General features: G+C 41.8%; 1 protein-coding gene across 2 annotated transcripts in view; it reads right to left on the bottom strand.

Annotated features, from left to right (window-relative positions):
• LOC114319521 (WD-40 repeat-containing protein MSI4) overlaps positions 1-15,870 on the bottom strand; it is a 65,283-nt gene that overhangs the window by 38,318 nt on the left and 11,095 nt on the right. For both annotated transcript variants that reach the window (XM_028266550.2, XM_082925389.1), the window contains exons 5-6: positions 15,301-15,366; positions 15,086-15,160 (exon numbers count right to left, since the gene is read on the bottom strand). In XM_028266550.2, coding sequence (XP_028122351.1) covers positions 15,086-15,160; positions 15,301-15,366 — 141 coding nt within the window. The remainder of the gene's footprint in view (positions 1-15,085; positions 15,161-15,300; positions 15,367-15,870) is intronic.

Here is a 15,870-nt window from a genome sequence, read left to right as displayed (position 1 = left end):
TATTTTAGAGAGAGACCGCCGTCTTTGATTTTCAAAAAATTAGGAAGAAGAACATTAGGAATTACCCAATGTGGTTGACTATTTTGGGAAAAATTTTGGTTTTATGGTTGTGCAACACACGCTCTACTGAAATAAATGGTTCTGCCAAAAATTACAATGTGGTCTGAAGTCCAAAGGGGTTTAAGTGTCACAAATGAAACTACAAAGGGGCTCCATGTTTTTTGGGTAAACCACAAGGGGTTAAACTGTTATTTACCCTTTTTTCATTCATAAATTTTTTTTTTTTTTTTTTTTTGTTGGCATGGTTTGCTATTGGCGTTCTAATATGTTTACTCTTCCTCTTGGAGCTTTCTTATCTTTACCAGTAGTGTTATTTCAAACATTCCCCCTTCAAGCCTGGAAGTCCCTCGATTGCTCCTGGCCCATCCTCTGGTTTTGATGAAGAGGAACCCAATCATACCATTCCCCCTAGACCAAAGACCCACTGGTTGATCCTTTCGGACTCTGAGGACGATCCTGTTGAGGAGGCCCCTGCCTCAAAAAATAAAGGAGATGATGACTTTCTCGCAGAGAGAGATGATGATGATAACCATTAGAAAATGGATACTGGCGTCCAAGTTGAAAACGAGGAGGTCATTGCTAATGTTATCCCAGAGACTGTTGTTTTGGAACCTCCCCCAGTCCTGTACTTGCTCCAGACCCAACTGTCCACTCCGATCGTTCTTCTGTTGGTGGAGAAGATTATACACCAGAGACCCCTAGAGATCCTACGATGAATGTGTCCCTTGGTCTTGAGTTGCCCCATGTAGAGGTTGTTTCGGAGGACTCCTCTCATTCTGCTAAATCTCCTTTAATCCGTAGGCCTCTCCTATTGCTAGAGCACAAGTGGCAAAAGGTTAAGTTGACAAGGCCCAACTCACTGGGGCCCAAGGTTCAAAGACTCAGGTTGTTGGCAAAGGAAAAAACATGGTCGTTGATCTCAGCATGGCACCTCCTGGTTTCTCTCACCTTGCGAAGGTAGCTACTAACTTGGTTTCTATGGTCGATCATGTTATCGCTAGAACTTCTGAACCTGTCACCTCAGTTTCTTCAAATCAACTTACCCATCTGGATCGGACTTATTTCCCTGAGATCCCCACCGAGCTTGGGAGGTCATGTGACTTCTACATAGGGATGGATAACACCATTGTCCTTGATTTAAATGTTGGGGACTACTCTATTGACAACTTGGTTGTGCCTTAACCAGAGATTAGTAAGGCTTCTAGTTTTGCCTTATCCTGCAAGAAAAGTTCTCCTAGCCATCTTCATGTATCTACCCATTCCAATGTCGCCGCTAACGCTAGTCGACAATCTTTTCTGGGGAAGTTCGTCAACTACAAGCATTTGACCGCTCTACAAGCCTTCCTCTTGTAACTCGTACTGTTGGTCTCATGGCGTCGTCCCCTCGGCCTAATTGAAGGGTTCCTTTTTTGAACTATTGGGAATCTCCTGAGGTTGCCCCCATACTTGTGCATGTCCAAGCCTTGCATCTTGAGACATTCACAGCCTTCAACCTCCCAGGCTCCATGGTTTAGTCAGCCTTGTTAGAGTCTCTTGCAGGTTTCATCCGGGATCTGGCCGACAAGGCAATTTTAACGACTTAGTGAAAGTTTATAAAGGGTGTTGAGGGAAATCCTTTGTTAAAAAATGATGTATTATTGATTGATATCTGATTGTTGTGTATTGATGTTATTTTCTGTCTATTACAAATGGTTCCTTATATAGATGTAGGTGTAGTGGATGGTGTGTAGTGGATGGTGATACTGGTGTAGTGGGTTAGGTTTAGTGGAGTAGGTGAGGTGGTAGTGGTGTAGGTGAGGTGGTAGTGGTGGAAGATGATGGTAAATTCTAACAGCCCCCCGCAAACTCAAGGAGGATAGAAACTAACCAACTTGAGTTTGAAGAGAGAAACAAAACAAGAAAATACATAAAAATAAAAGATGATAGGAGACACTGTATGGTCGTGTCAGACCATTGGTGAAGACACTGGATGGTGGTGTCATAACGTTGTAGAGGACACTGTATGGTGGTGTCATAACGTTGTAGAGGACACTGTATGGGGGTGTCATAACGTTGTAGAGGACACTGTATGGTGGTGTCATAACGGTGTAGAGGACACTGGATGGCGGTGTCAGACCGATATAGAAGACAGTTTATGGGGTCATGTCGGACCGTTGTAGCAGACAATGTTGTGACAGTTTACGGAGTCTTGCTGGACCCTTGTAGAAACTAACCGGAATCAATGTCGGGACAGTTTACAGAGTCTTGTCGGACCCATAAAGGAGCTAACCGGAATCAATGTCGGGACAGTTTACAGAGTCTTGTCGGACCCTTGAAAAAGTGGCACCCTCAAAAGGTGTGCCCAATTTTGTCAAAAGGCGTGCCATCAAAAGGCGTGCCCAATTCATCAAAAGGTGTGCCGGACATGATGGCAAGGCACGTGAGTGCCTTGGTTGGCGTGCCCGTTTGTCGTCTGGCGGCAAGTGGCGCGCGATACGCGTGGCTGCCTCGGCTATTTAACCAAGACGGAGGCTGAGGCCGAGGCAGAGGCAAAAAACCTGTGAAATCCTCTGAAAAACTCTTCGTTGTGCTGAGAGAGAGAGTCTGTAACACTCTGTTGCGAGAGATATTCTGTAACACTCTGTTGCCCAGAAAATGGCCTCGTCTTCCCGGAGTCTGCTCACCCTCTTTCCCGACCTCAACGAGTCAACAAGAGAGAGAACTGGTGCGGTGGCACTGGAACCTCAACCAAGCGCCCTGGAGTTTGCTCCGTTGAACTTTCCGATGCGGTCGGTGGAGCAAAGAATGGCAGTGCAGTCAGATGTGGAGGCCAATCAGTATACTTTGAAGTCATGTGTGGAAACCATGACTGCGGTTACAAACTTGTCGAACCGGCTGCAGAGTAGGGCAAATGAGGTGCAGCATTTAAACTCCCAGCTGGTTCTGCTCCAACGCATGTATAAGGATGCGCGAGCAGAGATAAGTGTGCTAAAGGCGGAAAACAAGAAGCTGAAGCGGAAGGCCACCGTGATGTTCCGATTTGGAGGGCTGCCATATGCTGCAGTGGAGGAGCAGGGAGTAGTGATCATGCCCAGTGGAGTGGGAAACACGGAGGCAACACCGGCAAGGGCCGCCCAGGACGGAGGCAAGAAGAAAAGATCGGCGGCAGAGTAGAGAAGAAAAAATCCCGCCTGTGGATGAGGTTGTTTGTTTCCTTTTTTTTTTTTTTTTTTTTTTGTGTGGTGTAAAATGGTGATCGGGGTTGATCCCGGAGATGAATAAAAATGGGTGTAAATTGTGTGGTTTTTTTTTTTTTTTTTTTTAAGAAGAAGATAAAATAAAATAAATAAAGGTAAAGTGGGGGTAGCGTGAAGCAGCATGAGTTTTAAAAAATGAGTAGGTATGAATTAGAGTGGGAATGGATTTGTATAAAAGAATAATAAAATAAATGAGTGGAGAAGGGTGGTGTGTAAAGTTTGAAATGTAATGATAAAATGTGTGTGCGCCTCGTGAAGCAAAGCATCTAAGAGCCCACTGTTTGTTAAAACTGTTTTTTTTTTTTTTTTTTTTTTTGGTAAGAGCAAAAGTGACAGACAAAAGTGGGGCGGTGGCCAGACAACAAAAAAAAAAAAAAAAAGAGGGTTTGTGTCTGTGGATTAAAAAAAATTTGTGGGTTTGAAAAAGAGGAGAGAGAGAAGAAGTGGGGTGAGTGTGTGTGTGGTTAAATAAACAAAAGAAAAAGGGTTTCAGGTAAAGCTTTGCAAATATTTATAAAAACATAAAAATGTACTGGTACTTCAATTATTACTCATCTTCACTCATTGTTAGGTTCTGTGATAGTTTATTTCCAAAGTTGGGCACCATGTAGGACAAGGCGGACCGGGGGCGTCGGGCTCCGAGCGAAGCCAGTATTGCAGTTGGATCGGCGGCCGTTGATGATCGGCGTGGCCTCCTCGCAAGCCTTCTTAGCCGCCTCGGCTTCCTTTAACGTCACGAAGCCGTAGCCCTTGGATCGGCCGATGATCTTGTCGGAGATGATGACGGCGTCCAAGAACTCGCCGTAGACATCGAAGTGGTCTCTGAGGGCTTCCTTGGGAGTCTTCCAAGCCAATCCTCCGAAGAACACGTTCGTCATCGTCGTGTCGCCGAACGGACCCACAATGTCTCCGAACTGCAGATCTCGGCGAAGGTGGGTGGAGTCTTGGAGTGAAGGAGCTGGAAGATGAGGCAACGGCGTCCGACGCAGAGTTGGAGAGTGGCGGCGGAACTGGTTCGGTAGCCTGGGAGCCATTGAACGGACGACGGGGGGAGTGGAGGTGACGGTGGTGGCGATGCTAGTCCTGTCGAAGTTGAGGATGAAGGTTTGAAAATGGTAGAGTCGGAACGTCAGTGATGATGGGGAATTTTTGAGAGAGGAAAGAAAAGCGAAGGAAGAGAAGACTTTGTGGCAGCGGAGTGAAGGTATGTGTACCAATCTCCAGCGGGCAGTGAAGGCAAGGTTGCCGACCGACTGCCCGCCGGTGAGAGAAATATAGGTTTAAATCTTATCTCTGCTCTGATACCATGTTAAAAAATGATGTATTATTGATTGATATCTGATTGTTGTGTATTGATGTTATTTTCTGTCTATCACAAATGGTTCCTTATATAGATGTAGGTGTAGTGGATGGTGTGTAGTGGATGGTGATAGTGGTGTAGTGGGTTAGGTTTAGTGGAGTAGGTGAGGTGGTAGTGGTGTAGGTGAGGTGGTAGTGGTGGAAGATGATGGTAAATTCTAACATCCTTAGTAGCAAGAATCACTGAAGTTGCTCGCGAATCAGCCAAAGAATCGCGATTCTGCACTTCTAAGGAAGAATTGGAGAAGAATCGCGAGTCTAATGCTAGAGAAACGCGAATATAAGAAGAAAAGGAATTTATCTAGATCTATCATCCTCACTCTCAACCTCAATTTCTCTGTCTTCTCTCGATCTTGTCGTCTCTCTCGATCGATCGATCGATCTCGTCATCTCTCTCTCAGTCGATCTTATCTCCTCTCTCTCTTAATCTCGTCTCCTCTCGAGATCGATCGATCGATCGATCTCCTCCTCATCTCTCTCTCTCTCTCTCTCCTCTTCTTCTTCTATTTCATTCATCTGTCTTTTTCTTCTCCTCCCCCTCTCTCTTCTTTTATTTTATTTTTGTAAGAAAAAATAAATAAAACAAATAATTTTTAACATTTTAAAATAAATAGATAAAAATAATAATATAAATATTTTAGAATAAATGAAAAAAATCTAATAAAAGTATATAATTATAATATTTTAACATATGATTTTTTATACTCCCTCCGTCCCAAACTATTAGTCCCTTATTCCATTTTTCATTATCCCAAAATATTAATCCCTTTTCAAAAATCAAGGAATAAAATACTCCCTCTATCCCAAAATATTAGGGTGTGTTTGGTTTGTGCTTTCAGAAAAAATTAAAAAAAAAAAAATGGGGAGAGAGTTTAGAAATTTTTCGTTTGTTTGGTTATATATTTTGAAAATAATTTTGGAATTTGGAAGCTTGGGATTATTTGATATTTTATTGTAATTAGGTAGATGTGTGAGAAAAAAAGTGATTGAGAAGTAGAGAGGACAGAAAAAAAGTGATTGATTGATGTGTAAGAAAGAGAGTGATCTTGGAAAAAAATTTCACAAAATTTGAACCAAACAAAATTTTAAAAAAATTTCTCAAAAATTGTGTCTTGAGATTCAAACCAAACAAGCCCTTTGTCTCTTATTCCATTTTTTATTGTCCCAAAATATTAGTCTCTTTTCAAAAATCAAGGAATAAAATAATATAAATTTACTATTTTGCCCTTCTTTTAAATTCTTTGATAACATAAAAAGTACAATTATGACAATTGATATTCTAAAAAAAATGTACTATCAAAGGGTAATTTTGAAAAATTAATATTTTTAAAATACAATAGCTGTAGTATCAAAAGAAGTTAGATTTCCCAAAAGAGACTATTATTTTGGGACGGATGGAGTAATATGAATTTAATATTTTGCCCTTTTAAATTCATTAATAACACAAAAAGTACAATTATGACAATTGATATTCCCAAAAAAAAATGTACTATCAAGGGTAATTTTTAAAATATAATAATTGTACTATAAAAAAAGTTGAATTCCCCAAAAGGGACCATTATTTTGGGACGTACTTTTTTTTATATTTAAATTTATAACATATATTTTCATTATCATTAGAGAAAAAAAATACATGATCTTACAATATATTTTTATATATTATATTATTTAATATATATGCAAACGCTCTCTACCAACGATTCTTGGAATGTCTACGATTCCCCTCTCCCGTTCCGTGCAACTAAGGGCAAATCTCAACAGGTTTGAAATGACTAGCTTGAATCTGTCATGGATGAAGGCTAGGCTCCAAGAGATTAACAGTTTTCTTGAGCATGCTGATAACATAGCCATGATCGCCTCTTTGGAAGAAACCATCAAAGAGAATGAGTGTGCCTCGGAACAACACTGCCAGAACTTAGCTCGGTTTAGGGAGAAAGACTCTAGCCTTATCACCTGACTGCCTCAAGATGTTGCCTTGATGGATTCCTCGATAAAGGGTCCGATATGATGTGTTGCTTTTATTTGTTTTTTGGTTATTTTCTTTTCCTTATTGTAACTTCTTTTCAAACACTGTGATCATGTTCTGGAAGTTCAATTTATATGAGAAGAATGAATGTTTTTGGTAGTACTTCTGAGTTTCATTCCACTATTTTCTTTTATTGCTTTACATAACTTGATACGAAAAGGAAAGTAGAAAAATCTCTTGACATAAACAAATTTTGTCAAATATCAGTCGCAAAACAAAACACATCTTCTCAAATTTTACTAAGTATGGACAACTTTTCTCACAATAAGCCTGGAGAACTAATCAAAAAGAAAGACTTTAACTGCTCTGGTTAACCAAAAGGCTAAGAAAATACTGATTTACATACTTTTTTTTTTTTGATAAATAAAAGTAATGATAATTTTCTAAAAAGGGCCCAACCGGGTTCGAACCGGTGACCTCTTGATCTGCAAAACTTAAATTTTGATAGATGATTTACATACTTAACATTCACTGGACCAATCCTCAACCCATCGCTAACCCTCACCAGCTTGTAATTATTGATGCTACTTGCCTCAGTCACTTTGTAAGGGCCTTTCCATTTTGGTGATAACTTGGGGATTGGTTGCCCCCGCATGACTGCATCGACCGTCTTCCAAACGGGATGCCCTTCCTTGACTTCTCTGTTTTGTACAAACTGGTTGTAAGCACGGGCTATAGACTGGTGGTATTTGTCCATGATTCGCGAGGCTCAATCCCTTCTTTCTTCGGCCGCTTCTATGTCAATTTCCCTTGAATCTGGCACTAAACGTGCTGACAAGGCCATTCTTGCCGAGGGTACTGCCAACTCAACTGGCGAAACTGCTTCAGATCCATACACGAAGGAGAATGGGGTCGCCTAAGTCGGCTTCCTCTTGGATGTTCTACAAGCCCAAAGTGCTATGCGAATTTATTCAGACCATGTGCCCCCAGTCTCATCCATCATCTTGCTTAGAATTCTTATAAGGGTCTTGTTAGTTGCTTCAGCTTGTCCATTCCCTTAAGGAGTGGACTTGTGATGCTTTATCTGCTAAGTGTCCAACAATCTTTCAACATGTCGATTCACAAAAGGAATTTTGTTGCTAGATAGTATCACTTTAGGCATGCCAAACCTGCAAACGATATTTTCCCGAATGAAGTTGGCCACTCCCATGCCATCAGCCTTTCTCATAGGTATGGCTTCCACCCACTTGGGTATTGACTTCAATGGCTGTAAGTATCCATCAGTGACCCTTGGACTTTTGAGCAATTGGTTCAATCAAATCAAACGCCCAAGTATGAAATGGCTATGGCATCTTGATGTTGTGCAATTCAACAACCGGTGCATGTATTAAGTTTCCAAATTTTAGCATGACTAACATCTCTTCACATACATCTTAGAATCTTTTTCCATCGTTGGCCAATAATAGCCAAGGTGAATATGCTCATACAACCGTTGTCTCCTTGATGTTCCACCTTGTAAGCTTTCCTTAGTACTTCGTTGGCTTCCCTTGGTACTTTGTTGGCTTCATCCTTAGACAAACATACTAGGGGTGCCCCTTCAAAGCTTCTTCGATACAACTTCCCTTGATTTAGAAAGAAGCGAGCAGCTCGCCTCTCAACTTTGATAGCATCAGCATGGTTTTCAGGGAGTAAACCACTTTCCAAAACGTCTATATATGGCTGTCTCCACTCCTCACTGCTCAGGAAACAAGCTTCTTCTTCCTTGGGATAGGATTAGCATTTTTTGCATTGCCTCTACAAGTCGGCGCTTTCTTTTTCCATCTCTGGCCAGTAGTAACCTTGTCTTTGCATGCGTCTGTATAAGCTAATGTCTCCATCTCCGCAAGACTTCGCATGAATTGGTTGTAAGTTGCCTCTTGTCTGCCGATGCACCTTGCTCATAGATTATTTGGGCCACGAAAGTATAACTCTCCCCTGAGGAGTATGAATGATGCGAGTTTTATTTCCTTGAGAACACCTTTGCCTATTTTCACTACTGCAGGTGTTGTTCGCTTTTCGATGACCATAGTTATACTATCTTCAAGGATATCCCACCTTTGCCCCCAGTGTAGCTAAGGCATCGGGAAAGTGATTCTGTGTGCAAGGGGTGTGCTGGATTTAAATATCGTCAAACTAAGTAAGTAGCCTCTGGACTATGCTGCAGTATGGTGCCAAGAGTGGCTCCTTTAAGGCGAAGTCACCAAGTGTTTATTTTACCACCAACTTGAAATCTCCCCAAATTTTCAATCGTCGAAGGCCTTTCTTTTGTGCCGCAATTAGTCCTAATATTAGTGCCTCGTACTCAACCTCATTGTTTGAGCGCCCAAAGTCTAGCTTATAGGACAAATGCAACCTCTCACCATTCTGACTAGTTAATGTAATGACAGAACAACCTTTTCCAAGCCCTAAGGCCCCGTCAAATTTCAAATCACAGTATGTGTCAACCTCCGCTGCTGAGGCATAAGCCTTGCGAAGTAGAGCTACTTCGTCAGGCTCTTGTTCACCAGACGAAAATTGCGCTAACAAGTATGCAAGTGTTTGGCTCTTAATGGCCCTTGGCATGATGCACGTGATGTCATATTCTACCAATGCCCATAACCATCTCGCCATTCTCCCAATAAGAGCTAGTTTGCTTAGCAAGTAGCGAACTCGGTCACTCTTGGTCACAACCTAGATCGGATGTGCCAAAAATTAATGTCGTAACTTTTGTGCAATAAAAATTAAGGCAAGGCAATGCTTTTCAATCGGGATATACCACGACTTTGCACCGTTAGCTTTTCTGCTGATGTAATACACTAGTTGTTTGGGGTTGTCTATGTCTTAGGGTGGAAGTAAAATACAGTAGCAGAGGCCTTTTTACTGCTTCAAAAGCTTGTTGGTGGTCCTGCAACCATTCGAACTAATGATTCCTTTTCAGTAGTGTCCCAAAGGGAGAGGTTGGCTAGGATGAATCTTCTGAGGTATGACACTTTGCCTAAGAATCTCTCTAGGGCCTTCTAAGAGTTGGGTGGGGGCATTTACATGATTGCTTTGATTTTATCTCAGTCTGCTTCCACACCCCGCTGGTGGACTAAGAAACCCAAAAAAAATTTCCAATAGTAACTCCGAAGGCACACTTCAAGGGGTTTATTCAAATGAAACTTCTGGCACCGTTGGAAGACCTTCTCGAAGTCGTGTAGGTGTCTATCTGCCTCAGTTGACTTTAACACTAAGTCATCCACATATAGCACCACTTCGTGATGTAGCATATCATGAAATACGGCAATCACGGCACGCTAATAGATTGCCCCTGCATTCTTTAGATCGAAGGGCATCACTATGTAGAACAAATTACCTAAGGGTGTTCTGAAAGCCATTTTCTCAACATCTTCTTACGCCATCTTTATTTGATTATAACTGCTAAGCCCATCTATAAAGGAGAACATCGTATATCCTACGGTGGACTCGACAAGGGTGTCTACATGGGGCAGTGAAAACTCATCTTTTGGGCAGGCCTTGTTCAGATCAAGAAGGTCTACGCAAATCCTGATCTAGCAGTTCTTCTTCTTCACAGGCACAATATTTGCTAATCACGTCGGGTACTGTATGGGTTCTATGAACTTAGCCTTCTGCAACTTTTCTACTTCTTCTTTAATCTTGGCTTCTAGATTAGGATGATACTTTCAGGCATATTGTTTCATTGGTTTGGAGTTTGGAAAGGTGTCGAGGTGATGACTGACGAAGGACGGGTCAAGACCATTCATTTCATCGTAAGTCCATGCAAAGACATCATTGTACCATTTCAAGAGTGCAATTAGTTCTACCTTAGCCGTGGGTACCTCACTAAGTTCCTCTTGTTGCGGCTTGGGCCCATCTTGCATGTACCCTGGGGCTAGTTCAGCTTTCTAGCTCAATTCTTCTTCGCCTGTACCACTATCACATTTATTTGCCTCGGGGCCATCCTCTCAAGGTATAAAGTCTAGCCCCCTAACACCGTTATAGGTAGTAGATTGTCTTATCGCCTTCACAAACTTTGACAATCTTTGGTGAAGGACTAGATGATTTGCTGCTTCTCTTAAACCTACTGCTTGCTAGCGTTGCCTCATCATCTCAAATATTTTCCCATCGTGGCAGTTTTACCCCAGTAATTTTACCAGTCTTAGGAGTTTCTTCAGTTAACAGTTCAGTAAAAAAGATATCAAAGTGATGCACTTCTTCTTCACTGAATGGCTTCTCAAAGGCATTGATGGTGATCACTCGCTTCCCAAGCTTAACCTTGACATACTGATGATGACTAGGGGGTGTTGCTCCATACCGATGCATATAGGCCCTTCCCAATATTGTATGAGTCAGCCTCTGTCACATGAAATTTCGTGGCAGAGCGTATCTCGCCAACTGCCAGATCTACCACAATGTGGCCATTAGTAACTTTCTTCTCACTGCCAAACCTTATAACAGTGATGGGTTGGCACACTATGCGGGATTCTAGGCTTCTGGCGTTCAATAGGGTGTCGGTGGTTATGATGTTTATTGATGCCCTTCTGTCAAGGAAGGCCTATTTGAACTCCACACTATTTACATAAGTTGTGACAAGTAGAGGGCAGTTGTGAGGGTACGAATATGCATGATTGGCTTACGAGAACATGATGGAGCCATAATCTTCTTGGATACGTCGACGCACATACTCTTTGGCTTTAATCCCCTCAACGTAGTTCACCTCTAAGATGTTAATGAGGGCTTTAGTCGCCTCTAGCCTAGCAACTTCGCTCAACCCCAATTGGTCAAAGAAGACACGAAACTTGACAAAGTTCTGCAAGGCGTGGGCATAGGCATCTTCTGCGGATGCCTTTTCTGAGGGTATTGCCTCCGGACATTGGCTCGTTGCTATCTCATCCAACTTATTGTAGTAACACGCCATGTGCATTTGATCATGCATAGGCCCTAGGTATACTATCATGTTCACATTCTTCCCATTTTCCTTGTGATCAAGATAAGGGTCTTCTCTTAAATCGTGGTTGCTCGCGTCTTTGAACTTCAACTCATTTGCTACATCTCCCCTCTTGAAAATGTTCTTCAGAGTCCAACAGTCTCGTGTCGGATGTTTAGTGGCTCGATGGTTACACAGTAATCTGGGTTTTCAACAAAACAAGTTTCTCATCTGCTTCCCACTCCTTGACTTAGCTTTGACATTTTCAATATTGCAAGGATATGAACTTTTATCCTCATAGCTTTTCCTCTTTCGAGATATCGACGCCTCCCCTTGTGAGCAGCTCCCTCCAAGGGAGGTTACCGCGATAATTCTACTACTGTGAGAATATCGATGACTCTCACGAGGCCTGGGGAGCGGACTGCCTATGCTTAGGTTTCTAGCCACCTCAATGAAGGCTGAAAAGGTGGGTAGGCCATGGTTTACCAGAAACAACTTGTAGCCTCGCAGGGCACCCACCACACATATGCTGACCAGGCGAGCGAGCCTCGTCCACTGGCTCGTGGCAATCGATGGCTTTCTCTTTGAAGCATTTGACATAGTCCACGATATCTTCGCCTGCCTTCTGAGTGTCTCGGCTAAGTGTAAGAGTTACAACTTTTTCTTAGACTTGAAAAAACTTCGTATGGAATTTGTTCACCACCTCCTCCCATCTCTTGATCGAGTTAGGCGTCAAGTTCACATACCAGCTATAGGCCCTTTTGGTGAGTGATTCGGAGAATTCCCAAAGGCACAAAGTGTGGTCGGTGTCATGGATGCCTAGTGTTTCAATAATTTGCACCACATGCTCTCTTATGTTACCTTGCTTGCCATCGAACTTCACAAACTTAGGGACGGTGTGCCCAATTGAGTACAGCATGGCCAGTATTTCATGGGATATGGGGGCTTAACATCTAGGTTTGGCAATGATGGTAGTTGCTTCTTACTACACTCTTGCTCGAGCATAGCTTAGGCATCAGCTATAGTGACAAAATGGTTAGGAGAGTAAGGATCAGTCTGTCCTTAAGTAGCTAAACTAACGACAATACCATTCGCCTAAGGAATCCCTGGAGGGTTTGGCACCTAGATCAGGGCCTGGTTCTCATGGGATTAGTTAACCGCGGGATTCAAAGCTGCTATAAGCGGAGGGACTTGTGCTGAAAGAACTTGCACTGGCCTGGCCGCCATCGCCAAAATGGCTTCAATGAGGGTCTGCAAGGTAGTCATAATCTCCTTCTGTGTCTGGAAGGGACTGGACTGCCTCAACAACAATGTTGTGGTCATAGTCTTCAGCATGTGTCGCCCTGCCATTCGAGGACCCTTGCTGTTAAGGTTGCTGGTGAACCTCATTCTCTGTTATTCTTTCCAATGTAGTGCGCGTATTAACCATCAACAAAGCTGCCTCTCCAGTGGAGTCACCAGAACTAAGAAGCACGGACACGAATACGGATGCAGACACAAATACGGATGCAAACATGGGACATGATAATTTCAAAAAAATAGGGACACGGACACGGCGAGGACACGACAATAAAATATGTTTTCATATATTTTTATTTGCTATCTAAATTAATATTACATCCACAAACAATCAATATTATCAAAAACTAACTCGAATTCTAATTTTGTTTAAAAGCATTTTTAAATTAACACTTACCGTGTATATCTTTTTTTTAAGGATGATCTATTAAATATTTAAATCTAAGAAAAAAATAATAAACATTCAACATTCATCAAAAGTACAAAATAAAATAAGGAGAAAGACAACTTGGCATGTCCCTAATGTATCCCTGAAGTATCCCCAGCTTGTTCCTTGAAAATAAATTAATTAAATAAGGGGACATACCATGTGGTGTATCCCATACATGTCCCCAAAGTGTCCATGTGTCCGACACGAATACAACACTTGTTTTGAAGTATCGGTGCTTCATAGTGCCAGAATGTAGGGGGTCCAAAATGAATAGTATAATATTACTTAGAGAGGCAAAGCTATTTATTGAGTCAATAATCTAAGAATGTTAGAGAGTGAGTAGTCAGGTGTGAGTGGAGCAAGTAATCCAGAGAAAGAATGTGCCGGTGCAAAATGGGCAACATATCCCCCAAAATCCCAAGAAAATCTCCTGTGGACCTTGGGAAATGGGTCTTATTTATGGTTGGTACCTGAATATACCAAGTGCCAAATAATGAAGCGACACGTGTTGCAGGATATTCTGTCCTAAACCACTAGGCCTTGGTAGACAGGTGTCCCTTGACATGTACTATCTGTTTAGCACAAAATCTCAACAAGTGCCACTGTACTATCTGTTTGGCACAAGTCTCAGCATATACCTTTTTGGTACAAACCTTAGTAAGTGTCATTGTTGTTGCAGCATTTGCCTTCCTAGATTGGTTTGGTAGATAGGTATCCCTTGACATGTACTATCTGTTTAGCACAAAATCTCAACAAGTGCCACTATACTATTTGTTTGGCACAAGCCTCAACATAAACCTTTTTGGTACGAACCTCAGCAAGTGTTGTTATTGCAGCACTTGCCTTCTTAGATTGGTTTTTGAAGACATGCATTCTCAAGGCTTATGACCTGCTATCAGCCATACTTGTGTATACCTCAACAATCCTCCACCCGTAGCCACCTAACCACAAACTCCCCAGCTTCTTATGGCACGGGCCACAACAAGGGTTGTGCCTTGTACCAAGCCCAAGGAGGGCTCCCTTGGTCCTGTTGTGCAACCAAGGCAGGTCCTTGACCTAGGTAAATGGAAAGGGAGTTCCTTGCTTTCAGGCTACCCTGCTTCCATCTTTGCGGGGTCGCAACAATATACTGACATCTTTGGTGCTACTATTGACTCCAACCAGTAAGCGTTAAGGCCTACTATTAGCACCAAGTTATACATGCTTCGGACCTGCTATCAGCCCTAGGCTGCTAATGCCTTGGGGCCTACTATCAATGCCAATCATCTGTACTAATGCCTTGGGGCCTGCTATCAACGCCAATCATCTGTACATTACTTCGTATAGAGGAGATCTCCCTTAAAGGTTGCTATCACCTCAGGGAGCTATGCCTTAGGACATAGTTGCGGAGATTGGAGTTGCCTCAGCTCTCTTCCCCTCCATAAGTGTCAAAGGCAGTGCCATAATAAAATGGTGGCGCGAGTTTGCCTCAACAACTGGGCCTCGGCAAGTAGTGTCTCAGCGAGTTCTGTTGGATATTTTTTGCTCTTGGCCCATTTGGCCTAAGCAGTTTGAATCAAGTTCGCTTTTCTAGTTGACCCATTTCTCTTGAGCTTTGACCCATGTTCATTTAATGATACTTATTCGCCTAACTAAGGCAACTTTAATGATTAAGTCAGTGTCTTAATTTCTTCCCCTTACAATAAGCACGTCAAAATATATGACAATGATAAAAGAACCAATAAGAATAGCAAGGTGAAAGCAACAGATGCCAAAAGGCTGAAAAAATATAGTTGTTTAACAAGACACACCAGGTCCGGACGGGAATCTTGAGCTCCCAACACAGCGTGACGATTAGGTTGAGCCTCAACATCCCAAATGAGAACCTAATTAAAATTCAAGAAAACTTAAATGACAAACAATTCCATTGGGAAAATTTCAACATCAAATGAAAAGAGAACAATAAAACATACAAAATCTGACTTCTAAAAAAATAAATAAATAAAAGATAGGAAACAATGCATACATCAGGACTGTCAGTATGTGTAGCCACTATCTTGCTGTTCTGTGGAAGCTCTCTGATTCGATTCACCTGCAGTAACATTCAACAAATTCATAATAAGAATTCAAGTCCTTCGCTAATAGAAGTAAAGTTCCAATAATTAATACTTAAAAGATCAATTCATGTTTCAATGAACAAGATTGGGGCAAATTTGGACACAAGTAGACAAAGGCCAAATCTGTATGTTAAGAAATTTACAAAAAGGATCCTGATGCAGAAAATTTACACATGGCCAGCCCACAACTCAGTAACAAACAAAATCAAATTCTTTCAAAAAACCAGATCCCTTCAGAAAGTTTCAAAGCTTTTAACACTTTTTATAACTATGCCCCTCAGAACAACATTCAAAAACAGGGGAGCCACTCCGAAACTTAGATGCAAAATAAAAACAAGAATTCAAATACTGAAGTTTAGAGCAAAATCTATATGGGATCAGATCAATTATCAGCATGCATTTACTCAATAGTGTGGCATCTAAAAAAGTACTAACAAAACAATTTGGGCCAGTTGTATGGACACTAAAAATAAAATAAA

The sequence above is a fragment of the Camellia sinensis genome, chromosome 4 (genome assembly GCF_055761805.1).
Source record: "Camellia sinensis isolate YWXY chromosome 4, ASM5576180v1, whole genome shotgun sequence".
Taxonomy (NCBI): Eukaryota; Viridiplantae; Streptophyta; class Magnoliopsida; order Ericales; family Theaceae; genus Camellia; species Camellia sinensis.
Note: the sequence above shows the minus strand (reverse complement) of the source record. Positions and strands in the feature narration are given on the sequence as shown.